This window comes from Aplysia californica, unplaced genomic scaffold (assembly GCF_000002075.1).
Source record: "Aplysia californica isolate F4 #8 unplaced genomic scaffold, AplCal3.0 scaffold01182, whole genome shotgun sequence".
NCBI classification, from domain to species: Eukaryota; Metazoa; Mollusca; class Gastropoda; order Aplysiida; family Aplysiidae; genus Aplysia; species Aplysia californica.
In genome coordinates this window covers 139912-157185 of record NW_004798452.1, presented here as the reverse complement: position 1 = coordinate 157185, position 17274 = coordinate 139912, and the positions used below count along the sequence as shown (strand labels likewise).

General features: G+C 38.7%; 2 protein-coding genes across 3 annotated transcripts in view; one reads left to right on the top strand and one right to left on the bottom strand.

Annotated features, from left to right (window-relative positions):
• Positions 1-745: 745 nt before the first annotated feature.
• Positions 746-7700, bottom strand: LOC101855392 (aminoacyl tRNA synthase complex-interacting multifunctional protein 1). Of its 2 annotated transcripts, none has more exons than XM_005112101.3 (8): positions 7532-7700; positions 6449-6567; positions 5728-5834; positions 4482-4595; positions 3956-4186; positions 3152-3366; positions 1944-2112; positions 746-1016 (listed from the first exon to the last, which is right to left on the bottom strand). In XM_005112101.3, the coding sequence occupies exons 2-8, from the start codon at positions 6565-6567 to the stop codon at positions 850-852; spliced, it is 1122 nt and encodes a 373-aa protein (XP_005112158.1). In that variant the 5' UTR covers positions 7532-7700; the 3' UTR covers positions 746-849. The 2 variants fall into 2 exon arrangements, with proteins under 2 accessions (XP_005112158.1, XP_005112159.1); XM_005112102.3 differs by lacking the exon at positions 7532-7700 and adding an exon at positions 7222-7449 and having other exon boundaries at positions 764-1016.
• Positions 7701-7704: 4 nt separating this feature from the next.
• The window catches only part of LOC101855159 (TBC domain-containing protein kinase-like protein), a 22011-nt gene continuing 12441 nt past the window's right edge, over positions 7705-17274 (top strand). Inside the window, exons 1-12 of the mRNA XM_035973383.1 lie at positions 7705-7859; positions 9013-9231; positions 9628-9700; positions 10039-10153; positions 10466-10539; positions 10894-11035; positions 12168-12237; positions 12893-12948; positions 13925-13986; positions 14756-14813; positions 15302-15392; positions 16383-16521. Coding sequence (XP_035829276.1) covers positions 9039-9231; positions 9628-9700; positions 10039-10153; positions 10466-10539; positions 10894-11035; positions 12168-12237; positions 12893-12948; positions 13925-13986; positions 14756-14813; positions 15302-15392; positions 16383-16521 — 1073 coding nt within the window. The 5' untranslated portion in view covers positions 7705-7859; positions 9013-9038. The remainder of the gene's footprint in view (positions 7860-9012; positions 9232-9627; positions 9701-10038; positions 10154-10465; positions 10540-10893; positions 11036-12167; positions 12238-12892; positions 12949-13924; positions 13987-14755; positions 14814-15301; positions 15393-16382; positions 16522-17274) is intronic.

The following is a 17274-nucleotide window of genomic DNA, read 5'->3' as shown; positions in this document are numbered from 1 at the left end:
ATGTGTGTGTGTGTGTGTGTGTGTGTGTGTGTGTGTGTGTGTATGTGTGTGTGTGTGTCTCATCCATAAAAAAAAAAGATAAAAACAGAAACACACATGTCTCTCTCTCTCTCACATACACAAAGAACCTACATTTGACTGGGTAATTCTGAGACCCAGCAGGAGAATGCAGTAGCAGAAACAGCAGTAGCAGAAGAAGAAACAGGAAGAGTAGGAGGAGGAGGAGGAGTATCAGAAGAAGAAGTAGGAAGAGGAGGAGGAGGAGAGAGAAGGAGAAGGAGAAGAAGAAGTAAGAAGAGGAGGAGGAGGAGGAGAAGGAGAAGAAGAAGTAAGAAGAGGAGGAGGAGGAGGAGAAGGAGAAGAAGAAGTAGGAAGAGGAGGAGGAGAAGGAGAAGAAGACCAAACCTAATCCCAATGAACTTGAAGCCACTCCCACTTCTTGTGTTTGCTGCAAGCATACATGACAATAATAATATTGTCCAAATAATTCTTCAACAAGATCTTGATCTCCACACCCTTTTACTTTTACATCCACTATTCCAGACTGCTGGTAATACTACTGTAATGAAGACTCGAGAGAATGCTCCTCTGTCCTTCCAGCTAACCAACAGGTCCCAGATTATAATACCATAAGAATAACAGGTTGAATATGGAAACAGAACACAGAAATATTTGAGAGCAGATCTTGAAGAGAAAAAACAACAAAGTGTACATATATACATAAAAAAAGAAAGATTTCAGCAAATTTTCGGGGTCCAATTTCTGGCTATTTATTTATTGAACTGATTCAAGAAAAAAATAAATGGCTTTGAGAAACAACATGAAATAAAACAGAGATATGGTGCGTGCTCAGGAGATCTGACAGTCAGCCAGGGTAGGAGCAACAACTTGTCCTTTGCCCTCAATGATGAGTGGCGCCCCTTTGTAAGTCGCAACTCGGCTGGCACTTGTTCGCACATCTGGCTTGAGTGTCTCCCAGATTTTCTTTTTAGGGTTGAGCTGTCCATCCGGGGTTCCTAACAAAACGTCAAAATAAAACAGAAATTTAAATTTAGTTTTAATAGGAATTTTACAGCACTTGCAACACAAATAGGTCAGATGTAAGTGTCAAAGATAAAGAGGTGTTACAACAGAGTAACATACAAAGAAACGATGAAGGAGAAAAAAAGACCATAGATGTTCGATAGGAAAGAAGGAGCAAATCACACCAGAGCATTCACCAACCACCCATGAAAGCTTTAGTTTTTCCTCTGCAAAGACAAGGACATGATAAGAGTTAAAATAAAAGACTCCAGTCACATAACAGCACTGAGCCTTCATAATAAAAAAAACTCCACAGGGCAAACCTGAACTGGGACTTGATTTAAACTACAGCTGTGTTGTCCCATGTAAAAACACCACTACTGCAAGAGACACACCAAGACAAAATGTGCAGCACACAAGAGTTTTAGTTTAGTCTTACGGCGCTAGCAACACAAATGGGTCATATGTTATAAGTGCCAAAGATTAAAACTGTTACAAGAGAATAACATACAACAAAAAGGTGGGGAGATGACAATTGCTGTTTGATAGGAAATATCACTCTCTGACATTCCCTCATCACAGTTACATTGAAGGCGTTGCTGGGCCAAACTAGATTGAAAATCAAAAAGAACTAAGACTCAGTGAAAAAAGAGAAATTCCTGGGGGGGTTCAATTCAGTAAAATCAGGAAAATAACTAGTTTTCACCGAAGACGTAAATGAGAAAACTAAGACTCAATGAAGTTGCTTCCATACCTGACAGCCCAGGCTGATAATATGGCTACATGCACGAACTTATCTTCTCCATTCCAACCAACTGATAAAAAAACCCACACCAGCTTGGTCTTAAAGTAAAGGAACAACAGAGCTGCCCACAACGTACAGAATATCACCAAAACAATCGCAATCCTGCCTGTCTCACCTGGAAACTCGAGGACCTTCACTCGGTCACCGATTACGGAGTCCGTGGGAGGGACCAAGATTTCTGTCTTCTCTGGTCCCACGGCACACATGATCATGCCCTCGGAGAGCACACCTCTCATCTTGGCAGGCTTCAGATTACACATGAACACGGCGATCCTCTCCCTCATCTACACTCACAGGAATAGACACATACAAGCAAAAGTGGTTAAAAAAGTCCTGAACACTAAGACAGTCAGTCAGACACAGAACCAAGAGTGGTTAAAAAGTGTCAAAACCTGTTAAGTATGCCAAATATTTGCTGTAGCCTACATTTTCCAAAGTTACCAAGACTTCAAATACACAATCAAACTTTTCCAACATGATTACCTATTGTTGCTGAGGAAAAAAGTGGTTGTTTTAGGCAGGTGGTTCTTTTGGAGATAGTCATTAAAATATAGAAAAAGCAAAATGGGAGATGTGGGAAGTGGTTGTTCATACAGCTGACTGTCTTGGACAAATGATTTGCTAAAGCAGGTTCCACTCTATTTTTAAAAAAAGTAAGCAATAATCTTCAGTTAAATATTCTGTGATCTATCTCACAAAGTTTTCATTGTGACTAAAAAAGATGCCCCTGCCTGTTGACACAATTTCAATCACTTAGAAGGCCAGCTTCTAACTATGCCTCTCAGGGCCAACCTAAGCTGAGAGTGATACAAAAACCCAGCAGAAAGACCAAGATACTCAATAAAAACTCTCCCCACTCGAGAATCAAACTTATGTATCCTGTGTGCAACAGCTAATCACCAAATCACTAAATCACAGGTGCCAGTTTATTGTGGCTTAACATTATAAACTTCCCTAAGCCAGAGTATTATTGTATGTCAATCATAGGAGGTGAAGATGAAACAAACACATCAAGATAAAGATGACAAAATTAAAATAGGAACACAAAAAGAGCTGATGGGTTGAGGAACAGTAGTGCAGCAACAATATTTTCCAATTTGGGGCCATCGAAAATACTGACTCTATTTGCTAATGACTTTAATGCCTAATTAGAAGTTGAAAGTTTATTCTAAAGATGTGGCACTTGGTGAGCAGCGGATCTATTATTCTCAAACGCACCAACACAGGAGCAGGAGAAAGCAGAGAAAGAAAGCCGATATAAACCAGTTAAAACATTATCAATAATAACAAACAAACAACGGTCTCAGAATTGAGAACACTCACTGCATTGATAGGCACATGCTTGACCAGTCCGCTGACCACTGTCCTTGTCTTGCCCTCTCCCAGGTCCACCTGCTCCACGTACAATGAGTCGGCGTCGGGGTGTTTCTCCACATCCACAATCTTGCCCACTCGGAGGTCCAGTCTGGAGATGTCCACTGCAGCATCTGCATTGTCTCCCCCAGAGGCTGCGCCAGCCTTCTTTGCCTTTCCTTCTTCTATAAAAGAATCAAATAAGGATTCAAATTATCGATTATCTATTGGTGGGGAAAACACGATTACAGGAAATCTTCAACAAGGGAAAGCATAATCACAGATGATAAAAACAGGGACACCTTGCGTACATTTCCTCTTGACCTAAAAAATCCTTGTGTTTGGCATGAAAATATAAAATCATTCATGACCAATTTCATCTACTGTTTGAAGCAAAATTTCCGTGGTGGCACAACACCAACAAAAAAAGCTCTGAAGCTCAGTACCACTATGACATGCATTTTTTAAAAAAACAACCCCCCCCCCCCTCCCCTGATATTTCAGATATAAAGTTCCAGCATTATAAATACAATTTCCTGAAAAACATTGTCTTCAACTTTGATTTGAAGTGATTAATTGAAAGAGACATTTTAACATCTAAATCCAAATTGTTCCAAAGTTTGATGAAGAACTTTTTACTTCTAGGTTCATAAAATTTTACATTTTCATAAACGAGAGAGTCTGAGGTAAATATAATATCTCTTCAATGCTGGAGGTTATTCCACAACTCCCAAGAAGTCCAGAAAAAAAAAGATTTTTAAACAAGACATTTACCTCCTCCTGCTCCTCCCTTCCCGCCTTTCCCTCCTTTCTCAGTCTTCGCCTTCTTGCCGCCAGCATCTGGCTTTTGTTCTGGTTTGGATTTCTTTCCTGCATTTTCACTTTTCGCTTGCTGTTTCTTCTCAGGTGCAGGAGCAGAGCTGCCGTTGACGACAGGGGGTGCCGATGCAGTTGAGGCCGAAAGAGAAGACAAATCTCCTTTGGTAGGCATTTTCACCTGTCGCACTGAACAACAAAAAAAGAATAAATCAGTATGAAAAATTCAAAGAAAAGTGTTTTAATCCATTCATTGAAAAGTATCTTACATGTAGTGGTGATTCACTTGCATACACAATTTGTCAGTATTATCTCCTTGCACATGCCTCACACCCACAGAGCCTCTCACTTAAACACATTGTCACACCAAGCATCTGTTCATATACACATCCCAAAAACTCACACCCAAAACCACTGTATGCTGCAACTCCCCGCGCCTCAAACTAATATCACCTTCACCACACACACATCACAAATAGCTTACCTCCATTTCCAATCTCAGCCAAGGCCAAAGCCTTCTTCAAAGCCAAGACTTCTCTCCTGATGGCCTCATTCTCCTTCACCAGTTGTTCTTCCTCCCCGCGACCCGCTTCTCTCACTGCGGATAAAGACAAATTCATTTCATTGTAAGTAAACACACTTCATCAGGAATTCAATCAAATGCACTCATTTATAAAACTCAGTCACTTCAGCACCTCAGTAACAAGCAGCTCTCTGCCTAGCACATTTTTTAACACCTTTTGGCATAATTTTGAAAGAGAAGAACAATCCAATTAGACTTATCTACAACTTCACTGTACCTCGTATAATGTATGTCTATTGATTTTAAATGTACTACATTCAAAGGAAATTTGCAAATAGTACTGTAACAGAAGCCTCCAACCTGTATATTTTCATTTCATTTAATTTCAAGATGCTATTATAAGACCTGATTTTTAAAGAGATGAAACCAGGAACACATTTATTTGTGAAGGTAACAAAGTATATGAATCAGGTAAATGGTCAAAAGAACTGCCAGAGCCCAGAAACAGTTTATTAACATTTTATTTCGAAGCGCTAAACTGGGCCTACATTGGGAATCCACCAGTTATAAAAAGATGCTAATAGACAAGGCGCAATGGCCAGCTTCAGGGCAATGTGAGCAAAAAATCTGACAAACATTGAGTGTTGCTTAAACAACATAAAAAAAAAAAATCAGTTTATCAATTTTTTCATCTAATGATCCAATCATAGTTGTGTCAACAACAAATACTGACAAAAAATATTTAAAAGCATAACTTACAAAATAAAGGAAGTTAGCATATAATATTCTTAGCAGTGAAAGAAAGAGACCGGAGAGGACAGAAAGAAAATTCAGACAAATATGGGGATTTGTTTGTGGAGTCTGACAATGAAGGCAATCAAGAGGATGAGGAAGAAGAAGAGAGAAGCCAAATTAGAACTGATTTGTGAATGATCCCCATACATGAGGGAAAGGCTTTTAAACATTGACAGCATTTTGAATTTAAACTTCAATCATGTATAAAAAAATAATCTATCTTTTTCACATTTTCATCACGTTTGGTAGCTTTCATAACATTTTCTTAAAGTGTGAATTTCATCTGGAGTTAGGTTCGTGTCTTCACAGGGCATTAGGTGGGACTGAGTGAGTTCAAATACTGTGAAAGGGTTTTCCTTAAATCAATGTACATTCTGTGTTTCACAGCACAATCAACAGCAAGCAACTGTACCTGCAGCTTTTCTAACAGCTTCTATCTGGCCCTGTAGCTCAGCCAGGATACGATCCGTTTCCTCTGAACGAGCTTTGATCCTCTGTAGGTCAGCCGAGCTTGCCATTCTGCGGAACGGAAAGAAAACAATGCATAGTAAGTACACACAGTCATGCTGTCCATGACAGTCATCCAATACCGAGGAGAAAAAGGATTGTGTTAACAAGTTCATGTCTTGAACAGTGTCATTATTATTGTATAGAAAAACCCCCCAGACGGAAGTAAGAAGTAATCATTTGTGATTGTCTTTGATAGCTGGCTGTTAGAGCAAGTTTGACTCTAACTTTTACGTCCGTATATAAGAATGGTTTGAGAAGTAAAGAGTTATTCAATGGACGTGACATTCTCATACACTCCTGACGACATTTCATTTATAAATTATGCATAACATGTAGGATGTAGCTGAAGAAGAAAAGAAAGAACCCACTCAAATTTTACCAACCTTCAACTTGTTTAAAAATCTTTAGTGATAAAGTTTTAAGACAAGGAGGAAAAATTGAACAATATTTTTTAAAGATGAACTACATGCTACATGCGATATCATATTATGTGTCCAAAATTTTTCACTTATATTATCACCAGCTTGCAAATTTATAGTGGGAGACAAAAAACCACGAGGTCAATAGTAATTCAATAAACTTAAATGAATTATATTACTATTATTACAACTTCCAAAACTAACCTGTTAGTGAGTATTGAACATAAAAAGGATGATGTCGGCAAAAGATTATTTGTCTTCAAAGACTCAACAGCAGATCTACCAAAGATTTGCAACGTTCTGTTCAGGTGTACAGCAATCATCTGCAACAGACAAGAAACGAAATACGTTTTTCGACACAATAGCCATATATTCATTGAATCAAAAGACGGTGCAAAAATCAAGCTGTACAGAGATAAAAAGAATTAATGAATATCTTCTCTCTTAGTAAGCTTACTTCACATGGACAAAATAAGTTTAGTGCATTCAATTTGTAAACTTGTCTACTTGTGTTGCTGCTGTTACACATCTAGAATCTAGATACAATCAGAATAAATAGGCCCATGTATCGGGGCAGGGTGAATTTACAGACCCACAACACACCAGCAGAAGGTACAACATATCATTGGGTAGTAGAGAACATGGAGACTTGATTCTTCAATTACAAAGACGTAAAAAAAATTAATTTGGGTCTAGTCTAGCTTAGGCGTTGTTGGAGTTGTAAAACTCTTGAAACAAATTTGACGACTTTTACTTTTGTACTAAGAACAAGTTAGGTGTATCAATTTGATAGTCTTCCATGTGAAAGGTTAGTATGAACACACTACACACTTAGACTTCAAGTTTGTTCATGTACTTCAAACCAAGAAGAAGGAAGTAGTAAATAGATCAGAGAGTAAAATTTAAGTGAAAATGTTTGGACAGGTTGTTCTGAGAATTGAGACTGAAATTGAACAATAAGAGCTCCATGTGCTCACTTTCAGAGAAAACCACAGCACTGAAGTAAGACCATACTGTCTTAGAATTAGAAAAGTAGTGCAAATTAACACGATGAAAAAGCTGCCCCTGTTCTTTAGATCTCTAAATTTAGTAAGGAGGCCTTCTAAAACCAAAAAAGGTCGCGCTGGCCTGCAGTTGCAGTCCTCTCCTCTCTGCTCTGCAATGACAGCATCTCAGGCCGACAACAGAAAAATCACATTTGATGTACAATTCATTTTTGAAAAGTGAGGACTCTTGGTTCAAGATCTAAATCTATGTTATATGCAAGTTAAATTGCATTTGACATACTCGTAAAACTAGCTCCAGCTGGTGCTAGTCTGACCGGACCAATTTTTGTTGATGTCTTGCCATGCAATCGCCCTTTTGTTGTCCAGAGTAGTCGTTCTTGATGAAAGCGCAACTGGTATGTTAAAAAATATACCTTTCTGCCACAAAACAAACCAATTGAGTATTGACCAATTGTCAATTCAGTTCCTTCATCATCAGCAACACACCCCTTTTGAACTGTCCCTTGGATTATATTTATGTCGGAAACGTAGAAAGACCCATGGAAGCTCTCCCATTGTTTTCGAAAGCAGTTGATTCAGTTATGATGTCGGATCTGTAAGCTAGTTTGGTAAGCAAAACAAAACATAAGAAGTTGACCACTGTTGTGTCTGTGTGGTGGTGACTGATGATGAACTGACAATTGGAAAACGAGCCATTGGTTGGAAAAACGAAGATGCACCCCCCCCCTCCCCCCTTACTCTACGATTCCTCGAAGCGCTTGGGAAATGAAACAATAATTTATTGGCTCTTGCGTTTATTGTGCCTTACTCTTTTTCCATTACACAAAGACATCTGCTCTTTTCTCAATTTTACATTGTTTAGTGTTAAAATTTTAAAGTTAAAGCAAGAAATGATAGGCTGCGCCTTATATTTAGATCTATATGTTTTATTATTTCAAATGATGTATTGTCCTTTTAAATTATTTCTCCTTTTGTCTGTGCAAGTGGAAAGGGGCCGGGGGTTGGAGGGTACTTTCTTTCTCTTATAATTTCTTTAGTAAAGTTGATTGGGGCTCCTGTGTTTTTAACCCAATTGTGGCGACTAACGTGTTGTTATGTGTAGTACGTGAGTTCATGAGTGAGAGTTCAGGGAAGGTCGCCAACCTGTTCTAGTGAGTGTGCGAATGTCATGTCTCGTCCTGAGGCCTTATGTGTGTATCTCGCTTCATGTGACAACAGGATTTATGCTCGCTGTCTTTCTACGCGTTCTAATATTTTGCTAAACGAAAGGACATGTTATGCTACATTGGTGACCCCGACATGATCTAAGGTAACCTTGTCTAGAGATCTAGATTTAATTTAGCATAACCTAGAATCTAGTAAAGGCGATACGTTTCTCACAATCATGGCAATCGAAAATGTAGCACTCAAACTTCCTACGTTCTGGATTTCTTGTCCTTCCGTGTGGTTCGCACAAACAGAGGCCCAATTTGCTTTTGCGTGGGATCACAACTGACGAGACATGACATTCGTACACTCACTCGAACAGGTTGGCGACTTTCCCTGAACTCTCACTCATGAACTCACCTACTACACATAACAACACATAAGGTTAGTCGCCACACAATGATTATTAAAGAGGGGTGATAATGAAACCGATGGATTGTTTCAATGTCAAATTTTACTAAGATTTTTGGAGGTAAGAGATCATTCCAGTTTAGTCTGCAAACTAAATCTGTTCTAAATGATTCATGGTATGGTGTCAAATGCCTCCCTTTCCAGTTGAAGGCAAAGATCCGCCTGAGAATATGCCAGCTCTTGGGACAGCCGGGTTTGGCATCAGGACTTTTTATGCCGCAACTCACCCCAATGACAAATGCGGAGCCAATGGACTACCGTTGACACCAAACTCTGTGAAGATCTTGGGTCGTTTCCAGTTCCTGAAGACGCTGTCTCACCCAAGGCTTTGTCAGTATTTGGACATCAGCAAGACAAAACATGGTAGGCTGTGCCTGTTCTTGTTGACTGTTTGTTTTTACTGTTTTCTTGACGATACAACTCAACCTGTTTGACTATCTGTATATATTAAAGTGATAAAATCTTTTTGACTCCTCCACAGCTTTTCATAAAACCTCTCCCTCCCAAGTTTATACTTGTTATAATCAAACAGGCTGCCGTTAAGAATGCTGGAGAATTGAGAAATATAGTCTTATTTTATTCATGTAAAATGTAATGGAAATAAAGTCGACAACCCTTTTACAGAGTGTCACACTTAATGACATGTCAAGTGTCAAATATGTTGTTGTTTTTTTTAGTCCTCGCCCTCCTCCCACACATTGTGTACATTTTAAATTTTGGTGAAATTACTTTATATTGATTGTTATCTTCTCTTGTCAGAATGCATGCTGGTTGTGTCAGAGCACCACAGCTCCTCGCTCAAGGAGTTGATAAAGAAAGAGGGAAGTATCGGGTAAGTTTTCACTTGTGGGAATATAGAAACGTATGTCCTGATTTCTCGTAGCTTAGCATAGTCTCTATAATGTCACTTGAGATTACGTTCCACAATTATAAATACAGTAGTCGGACTATAAAACATTTGATTTATTGTAGCATGTAGTGTTGACTTTTGCTGGGGTGGAAATTTCAAGGAAGTATTTTATCCCTTGGGAAAAGACTATGTCACTAAGGTCCGTTCTACCCTGGTCCGTTCTTCATTCGTCAAAAAAAAAGAAAAAAGATAGTGTGTTGTTTATTGCTGTGTTCTGATTTTTGCTGAAGTTTTTCATTTTGGCCCACTGTTGTTACCAGGGAGTCTGAGATTGTGCGTGTGGGCTACCAGCTGCTGGAAGGATTGTGCTATCTCCATAACAACGGCGTTGTTCACCGGAACCTTAGTGTGGAACATGTTCTGCTGGATGTCGAGGTCAGTCACCGAAATGATGGGGGTTTGTGGGTGTTCACGATCACATGTTCATGGACAAGAATATAAATGCTCTTTATTTTTCTTTTGTGAGTTATTTACTTACTTATGGACGCTCTGAATAAATGATTTTTTTTTTCAACAAATTCCTTGTACAGTTGTGAGGCAGTTCGTTTGAACAATTTATTTTTACATGATGTACAAACACTGTGTACATCTATAAATACCCTTCCTGTCCTTGACAGAGGTTCAAAATATCTCAAGCTGAGGTTTAGATATGCTCATTTTTCCTGTATTTTTTATTTTTTTTTGCAGAAAAATGTAAAGCTGTCAGAGCATGGGCTCTATTACATGACTGATTACGGAGCCGATGTCTCTTTTCCAATTGGGTGAGTTCAGGACAATGTGTAGAACTTTTTATTAAGGCTGTTTTTTGTTGTTACTGTTAATGTGGCAGAATAACAAAGGACTTCTTTCCTTTTGATGATTCTTTTCTTTCCTTAACTGAGATAAGATTTTATTGCTTTACTATCAATACAACTTGCCTTGGTTTCTTTGTAATGTTGTATTGAAGTTCTCTGTGTTTTAGACTGTCTCACTATATTGTAATCTCCCCCCCCCCCCCCCCCACACACACACACTCACACTCACACACGCACACACACACATACCCACACTCATACGTACACTCACGTGCACACAACATGGATGATCAAACTACTGGTGTATTCTGTTTCCTTTAGACTACCTCGCTACATGGCCCCAGAGGTGCTGTGTTCTGGTCCCGTCAGGGTGGATGAAGAAACTGGACACTGCGTCCAGCCGCTTTCTGGGCCCAAGTCTGATGTCTGGGCGTTTGGTCTCATCCTTCTCCAGCTGGTTCTTGTAAGTTGAATGACAGATGGGACGTTTGATTGTTGTTTGGGGGGGAGGCTAATGATATATGTGAGACAGCATGGTGAAATCAGGCGCTGATCAAAACACAGAAATCAGAAAAAACAGGCATTTTTCCACCAGCTTGAAAATTTTTATCGAATTTTTTTTTTTCTCAACCTCCTTTATGTCTATATAAAAACACATTTCCATGTGAATGTTATTGAAAAACGTTGATTAAAGGCCCGAAGTATGTCATTTTTCTGTTTTCTGTTTTCAAGGACTCTTTAACCATTGGAGTTACCAAACTTTGGCGGCCTCTTTCTTGCTAATTTCACCACTGAAGCCAGACGACCTCCCTTGCTTCAGTCGTAAATATTTTGAGTTATATTCAAGATAGATGGATATTTATTTCATAGGAATCGAGTATTTGAGAAAAAGATGTATACTCTTTCTCCAGAAAGGCTATGTCTGCTAGTTGGATAGAAGTGTCCTCTTTTGAATTACTCTTAAAGCTGACGTTTTTTTATTTACATAATCTTCTCTGCTCGAGGTTATTATTGTCTTGTTGGATGTCAGACGATGATTGTTCCCAAACATATCTCTTCTTTCCCTACAGAGATAAGAAATAACAACTATTGCTGAGACATGTTCTGAGGGTGGTTGGTGAAGGATTTTCTTTCTTGATCTAAATCCAAAGGTCTTTTTCCTTAATTAAGGGAGTAATGTTTTTCAGGACAAGCTTGTTATGTGATATATGTTATTGGAGTAATCAAAAATTGAGAGTTACGGGCCCATGGGACTAGGGGGCGCTGAGCGGGCCGAACAGGGTTGCCACCCCGTGACACTTGGGGCGCTAAAACATTGGTATAAAGGCGAGGCGTGAATTCTGTCCGAGTCCCTTCTTTCCGTCTCGGTACTTGAGGCTATAGTGGCTGACGGTTCATAGCTGCCGGCAAAGTGACCTCCGAGAGCCCGACGATGTGATCTGAGCCGGCCAGCGCAGGCGAGTCGCCACGACACTGAAGCTCACATGTTCTCCTGCTCGTGAGTTGACGCAGGAATGTAAGTACAGTGTTTCTGTCTCGCAATCACAATATGTAATGTTTTTTGTAAATTAACATGTATCTTCTTTTTGTTTCAGGGGAAGGAAATTTGGGCAAGGTTAGGGATCAAGGAAACTCTACACAAGATTGTGGAAATGATCAAATCTGGTGAGTAGGGCTTTGCTCCTTAATGAATGTGTTTTTTCCTCTATCCCATCTTGCTCAGAGAAAGGTCACACACGAGTGCACTTGAATATGCCTTACCTACTGCATATTCCTATGACATTTTCCCCACATGATAAAAATGTCATTTACACTTTCCAGTGAGATGTCATTGCTCAGTAGCTAAAAGATGACAGTTCCCCCTGTGATAAGGTATTCCCTGTAGCAAAAAAGGTGTCATTTTTTTCCCTCATGTTCTCTTTTTCATGCATGCAAAGTCTGTAGTTAATTTATTTATGATTATTTTGTTTGCTTGTTTCATGGGTAGTACATAATTTTGAACCTCATGAAAGTCTAGACAAGATTTTTACATATCGTCACTGCAAAATTCTAAATGGCTAACTTGGTTTCTGTGAATTTTACAGGAGAGTGCAAAAACTAAAAATCAAGGCCATCATACATATTTTACCTATTTATAATCCAGTGTTGAAGTGACTATATGGATAGATTAATCTGGCTGAAAATTATTTATAGAATGAGTTGTGTGATGTCAGTCAGAATTCAGGAAAAAAACCTAAAACCACATTTTTGGGGTTAGCTGTTTAGAATCTTGCAGCAACAATGTAGTCATATATATACATATTTATTCATTTATCTCCAGATATGTCCCCCATAGACATTTTCCAACAAGATGCCACAGTTGCCAGCAAACTACAGGTATAACTAAAGTGATATCTGGTGCAGTTTTATGTCTCAGAGTTCTGAATCCTCTTCTGTTTTGACACTTTCCTGCCCTTTTTGTTTATCACAAAGACTTTAAAATGCGTGTATGATGAGGCGTTATTTTATATTTTCTTTTTTCTCTCTCTCAAGTCTTGATTCTTTGCTTTTTTTTCTGTTTTCAAATTGGGATTCTCCATTTGTAATTTGAACTGAAAAAAAACGAGTTACTTGTCGCAATCCACAAATAGAGATATTGGCCAAAAATTGACGCTAGGGTCAAATCTGCTGATTATCTATTAATGCCATATTTTTAAAGTATAACATTCCTTTTATTATTTCATACTTCTAAATTGTAAAAACTTCACCTGTAAGCGTGATGTGTCTATTTCCATAAGGTTAAAATCCCGAGAAGTAACTCATTTTGTCTGCACTCTTCACATTTATGTTCGTTGATGTCGTTTAGCAAGACTCGCAGCAAGTATCTGACATGATGTAGGGCTTTTTGTCTCTGGTCTCATCACCGGGTGGCTCTGAACTGTTCAGCTGCTTTCTTTGCTCACAAAGTTAGTTTATCTGGCTTTATAACTCCATTCCTTTGCCAGTGTTGATATTCATGTTTTGTATGTATTAAAGAAAAACTGTAGGATACAGACTGCACATTCATTCTCTTTTTCAAAAGGAACTAACTGTTGGTTTTCAAGTTGCAAGCTCATTTGCTCTCACTGTATGTCCGTCATGTGGGACTGAGATGATAGGATTGAATAAACAAGCCGGCTGAAGGAGTTATTCTGAAGTCATGTGATTTTTTTTTTTTTCGCAAAAGGTAAAAATAAACAGTAACAATAAAGTAATCGCTTTTAGTTTACTTTGGCTGCTTTAATTATTAACTTTCAATCAAGAGAGTTACAACAAGACTATTAAGTATCATTTTCACTTTGAATGTTTTCATGATGAATGTTGTGCATTTCAGGGAACTTCCAGGGAGTTGAGAGATGTGCTTAGACTGTGCCTGACTGTGTCCGCTGCTAAGAGGTAACTCATAGACACAGACATAATGCTTGATATACACACATACAGACAATATTGTTGACTGCAGTGTATTTTGTTGCTAATTTGACAGATTGAAGGTCCTTACTTTCTTGATCTTTCCCTAAACATTTTTCTCCTCTCCGCAGTGTGCTGTGCCTTGTACTTGTACTCTGCTTTTGACAAGACTTTCATTGTTGGCAGCAGTGTTTCTTTTATTGTCCCTCCTTCCCTCCCTCCCTCCCTCCCTCTCTCTCTGTCTCTCTGTCTCTCTCTCTGTCTCTCTCTGTCTCTGTCTCTCTCTCTCTCTCTCTCCCTCCCTCCCTCCCTCCCTCTCTCTCTCTCTCTCTCTCTCTCTCTCTCTCTCTCTCTCTCTCTCGTTTAAGAAAATGGAAGATAAAAGACATACCCAGCTTTAGTTTAGTATTCAGGGACTGGCAAAAGCGAACTGGCTTATATCTATTTCGGCGCTTTGAGCCGTGAGATTAGTGAGGAACTTTTGATTTTCCTTGTCAAAGATTTTTCATTTAATGAAAATTGAAAAAGCTTTGAGCTTTTCATAGTGCTTCGTTTTTTTCCCCTCTTTTCATATTCTAGCCATTTGAACCCAAAATCTACTGTTTCAATGCATTTGAATGTGACTAAATTTTTATGGCAACGCTGAGAAAATTGATATTAAGGTCTCCTGTGTCTTGAATGTATGGCCAGCAATTTGAACCAGGATTTCCTTGCCCAACACTTGACCTAGAGCTTTTGTTTTTCTTTATTTGACCAGGGCAAAGTCATCAGAGCTTAAACAGCATCCACTGTTCCGCGATGAGAGGATGAAGGCTGTGAGTTGATGTTGTCTTTTCCTAGCTTTCCAAAAAGCTTATGATAGTTGATTGAGTTATTGCTTTTGCTCTTTTTTCATATGTGGCAGTAGTTCAACTGCTTAGCTTTGTTAAAGCAAGGATTTTTATGACATTGGCATAATTCTATGCTGTTTTTGTACTACTGTCATGTTTGCTGCACTTCTACTCTTGTTCCTTATTGTTTCCAACTTCTCTTTCACTATCTTTGAACGATGGCAAATATTGTGTTGTAATGCTAGTATTGTAGTATTAGGGGAAATATCATAGTTATTGTGCCTCTGCTTTTGCCCTTGGTGTAGATTTCATTTTTGTTTTAAAAAAACCAACAAAAAACCGAACTAAGTTGTAAAAAAAAATGTTTAGTAATGAAAAGGAAATTAACTAGATCTAATTCTGAAAAAAATTGTTTTTTCTTTAAAACGTTTTGTGCTCTGCTGCTATCTTTACATAGTTCTCCATTTCCTTAGGTTCCACACAAAGAGGAAGTGAGAATGTGCACCACTGAATTACGCTGCAAGGATCTGGAACTCCCTACCTATGAGGAGACAATTGAGAATGGTGAGAGGGGGTTGAGTGGTCACTCCATTATGTGTAATGGATGGTCCTATCTACCAAGGCACATATTGTGATCACTCGCATGTATGTGTGTGGTGGTCATCTATTATCTATTTGTGGTGGCCGAATTTTGCTATTCAAAAGGCTTTTTAATGGCTGCATCGATCGACTTGCGGTTTTCGCCTAAAGATTCTTTAAAATATTCTCCAGATCATGATGCCCTTGGTTTTTTCAGTTTTGAGACTGTTTTACTGAAAAAAACCTAAATTTCTTTATTTCGCCGATCGCTTTTGTAGGCCAACGCTTCTGTCTCTGTAATTTTAGAAAATCCGGAAGTGATATTTCGTGAGGCGCATTTTGTTTTGAGAGTATAGATCTAGACCTTCTAATTTTTTGCATCTTTCAAGATTTATTGCCCCATTCCAGTAGAGTGCAAATATAGGAGGCCAATGACTTTTAGTTGATATTAAAGCACAGATCGTTTCTTTCATCGAAAGGGGGCCCAACTAGTTTTAAAATATTTGTGGTGGCAGTCAGTCTAAAACCGCAAATATTGATGACATTTTTGTAATTTTTGGTTGCCTTCTGTGGTTTTTTTCTGTTCGTTTTCCAAGATGGGAACTCTTTGTATTTACTGGACTTGTGACGAATTCACCGATTTTAAAGAGTTTGATGATGAGATAAGAAGCAGCTTCCACTTCAATCTTGACTTCTTCTTTCCATTTTCAATTTTCTGAGTATCTATGGATATCTATGGCATTACTTCCAGATGTTTCTTTTTTTCACAGTTTTGTATTTTATTCTAAAGACAGTACCATAATATTTAACACCATGACTTAGTACCTCAGCAGTTTACATATTAAGTATAATGACAGCAACTGTGGTGATTATTTTTAAAACTCAAGAGGTAATTTTCAGACACTGTGACTGTTTTTGAAGATATCTTGTTGTGATCTCTGTCACGCTGAAACTAGCGTTTTAAAATTCCATCAGAATTCAGCGATGATCACCTGTCTCGCCGCTCAATGTCTGAAGTTTTCTACTTGTGGCGACTCGCTGGTGGGGACTTGGAGGCTGTTCTACGCAAGGCTGGGCTGGCCAAGACTCGACGGCCGGTTCACCTTCTACCATGGTTTGTGTTAATAATAATAATAATAATGATAATAAATAGCATTTGTATAGCGCATATCCCCGCTCAACAGCAAGCTCTATGCGCCTTACACTATATTATTACCCCAGCAGACCATAGAACACTCCGACACATTCTCAGCTTCCCGGGAAGCTTACAGTGCAAGCAGCTGATTAAGCGCTCAAACACTAACAAACTGACAAGATCTTTTGCTGTCTATAGCCGGGTACCCATTCCCACCTGGGTGAAGTGTGTTGTTTCCGAGATTTTTTTTTTTTTGGAGTGTGTGAAGTGCTGGTTTGTCCTGATTTTTGTTTGTCTAATTTATTTACATGTCCGTGTATATGTCTTTAAAAAAATAGAAACTTGAAATATATCTCTTTCTTCAACTTAAAAAAAAAACTGCTTATCTGTTGGTGGAGGTCTGAAAGAGATTGATCGTGTATATATTGCATCAGCATTATTTCGTTGCTTCTACCTTTTCTTATCTATTAGTGTGTGTATTTTCCTGTGTGTGTGTTCATGTTCCTGTATGTGTGTTCATGTATGTATGTTCGTGTGTGTGTGTTCATGTATGTATGTTCCTGTGTGTGTGTTCATGTATGTATGTTCCTGTGTGTGTGTTCATGTATGTATGTTCCTGTGTGTGTGTTCGTGTATGTGTCTGTATTTGTGTTTGTGTGTCCCCAGCTATGGCATCGTGGATGGAGAAGTTTTCGGTCAGGACCGCGATTTTGCCGAGCTTCTGGACTTTAC